Genomic DNA, 2,384 nt, shown 5'->3' on the forward strand with positions numbered 1-2,384 from the left:
TACAGGTGTTGAGTTTTACAGTGGTAGTTGAAGTGGTAGTGTTGTATTGGTTTGAGTAAAACAGGTGTCAGTTGATTGAAGTTGGGTTAAAGTGTGTCATTTTACTTGCATAGTTGTGTAAAGTAGCATAGTTAAGCAGTTCAAATTAATTCTATTCATTTTCAGAATATTCCATTTGCATACGTGCCATATTATTTTCAGCTTTCAGAAACCATGCTGTTTTGTTGACATTTTTTTTCAGATCGGGTTCGTTTTTCGTTTGACTACTTCCGTTTTCACAGTTAACTGTTCGGGTTCGGTTTATTTTCGTTTACCGGAAATTACAAATGTAAACACGCGTTTTTGACAAAGTTTATCGAAATTTGTTGTTCTTGTGTTTATTTCTTTAGAATACTTGAGTATTTCACTTGAAATTTGTATTTACTGAAACATCATTGAATGCCCTTTTGCCCTGATTTATTTTACAGCGAAGTATACAGGTAAACTTTGGTATTTGTTTGACTTTGTAATTTTGTTTGTTGAACAGCTGATTTCACAACTTTACAACTTTGGTGCATAATTTATCATTACCGGAAGTGCAAGGTACTACCGGATGTGCATTTCTACTTTCGTTTTCCATTGTTTATAAGTTCTATTTAGAGCTTACCCTCCTCAGCAATTTTGATCCATTTATTTTTCAGCATTGAATTTATAAATTGATTTGATAGCCCATATTTTGACAAATTCACATTGAATTACCCTCCTTATTATTAGATTACAAAGAATAGGATTTATTTGATTTATTTGCCCAACATTTGCCCTGTATTTTACTTAGTCTTCAGAGAGACTACCCACCTACTACCTTGAATTTTGTGCATGAATTATTGTCTTTTGTATATTCTTATATCATTGTGGTTCAACACATCAAGCATGTCTACTGAGAAAAAGTCTACAACAGAATATGAAGAAGGAGCAACTGCAGGAACCTTTATGTCGAAGGAAGAGAAAGAGCAGTTGATGAAAACCTTGGAAGCAATGAACCTGAAACCAAAAGCTGATACACCTGCGGATCTGCTTGGTTGGATGTCTGAGGTAGTCGCAGTTGGTAAAGAATCAGGAGCTATACCCAAGACGCCCAAAACACCGATCAAGCCAGAACCTTTTTCACCTTTTTCCAACACAACAATGGACTTTACGACTCCATTTAAGCATCCCGTGCGGATTGCCATGTTTTCTGGAGGAAAGAGTGACTCTACATATGAACTATGGCGTTATGAGGTTACTTGTTTAAGTAAGGAAGGATATTCCAAGGATACCATCATGAACGCTATTAGGAGATCCCTAAAAGGTGAACCAGCAAATGTGTTGATGAGGTTAGGTCCAGTCAGCACCATTGAGGAAATTCTGCAGAAGTTTGACAGCATATATGGGAATGTGCTCGGTACTGAAGACATTCTTGCAGAATTTTACAGCGCTCGACAGAAATCTGATGAGGATTGCGCAGCATGGAGTGTTCGACTGGAGGAACTTCTTAACCAGGCTGTTAAGAAAGGAAAGATTTCCCCAGCAAATGCCAATGACATGTTGAGGACTATGTTTTACAAAGGTCTGCGTCAGGAATTGAAAGACATTTCAGGACATATCTTTCAGATTACTCCAGACTTTGATAAACTCAGAGTAGCTATCAGGAAGATTGAGATGGATCATCAACCTGGTATAACAGTGAAACCTAAGCAGGTTATAGCCAAATCAGCACAGTCCACCACAGACGAAAGGTTTAGTCAGATACAAGCACAGATTCAGCAGCTATCTACACAGATACAGCAGATGGCTAAACCTCAGCACCACAATCAACCTCCTCAGTATTATCAGTATGGGCCCAGACCATCATTTCAGAGAGGAAGAGGAAACTTTCATCAGTACAAGAGAAGACCACAGTATGCTGAGATGCCTACTCCTCCTGAGGTAATGAGTGATCCAGCCCCAGCAACGAGAGATCAACAAAAAGGTAAGATTGTTTGTTTCAGATGTCATCAAGAAGGTCATCTAGCAATTGGATGTAGAGTCAAGTTGGATCATCAGAGGAAACAAGGTCATTTAAACTCCAACAGGCCAAATCCTGGGGTCGAGGATCAGGCCAGATCAACGGGAGACCCAGTGACAAGGAAGCAATAGTTGGAATATCGAATGAGGTGAACATTGAGATTGAGCAGGTCACTTGCCCAGCGCTCATTGACACAGGTGCTACAGTTTCCACCATAAGTTCAGACTTTTATGACCAGTATTTATCTCATATTGAGATTCATCCTCTTGATGAAATACTGCATATTGAATGTGCAGATGGACAACATATGCCCTACTCAGGCTATATATCTGCTAGCATTAAGCCTTATGGTACACCTCAT

The 2,384-nt window shown here is 39.0% G+C and overlaps 1 protein-coding gene across 1 annotated transcript; it reads left to right on the forward strand.

Moving 5' to 3' along the window:
* The first annotated feature begins 909 nt into the window (after positions 1 to 909).
* LOC134229024 (uncharacterized) lies at positions 910 to 2,166 on the forward strand. The gene has a single exon (XM_062710734.1). The coding sequence runs from the start codon at positions 910 to 912 to the stop codon at positions 2,152 to 2,154; it is 1,245 nt and encodes a 414-aa protein (XP_062566718.1). The 3' UTR covers positions 2,155 to 2,166.
* The last annotated feature ends 218 nt before the right edge of the window (positions 2,167 to 2,384 follow it).

Source organism: Saccostrea cucullata, unplaced genomic scaffold (genome assembly GCF_032062105.1).
Source record: "Saccostrea cucullata isolate Sc308-1 unplaced genomic scaffold, CSIRO_AGI_Scuc_v1 ctg4945, whole genome shotgun sequence".
Classification (NCBI taxonomy): Eukaryota; Metazoa; Mollusca; class Bivalvia; order Ostreida; family Ostreidae; genus Saccostrea; species Saccostrea cuccullata.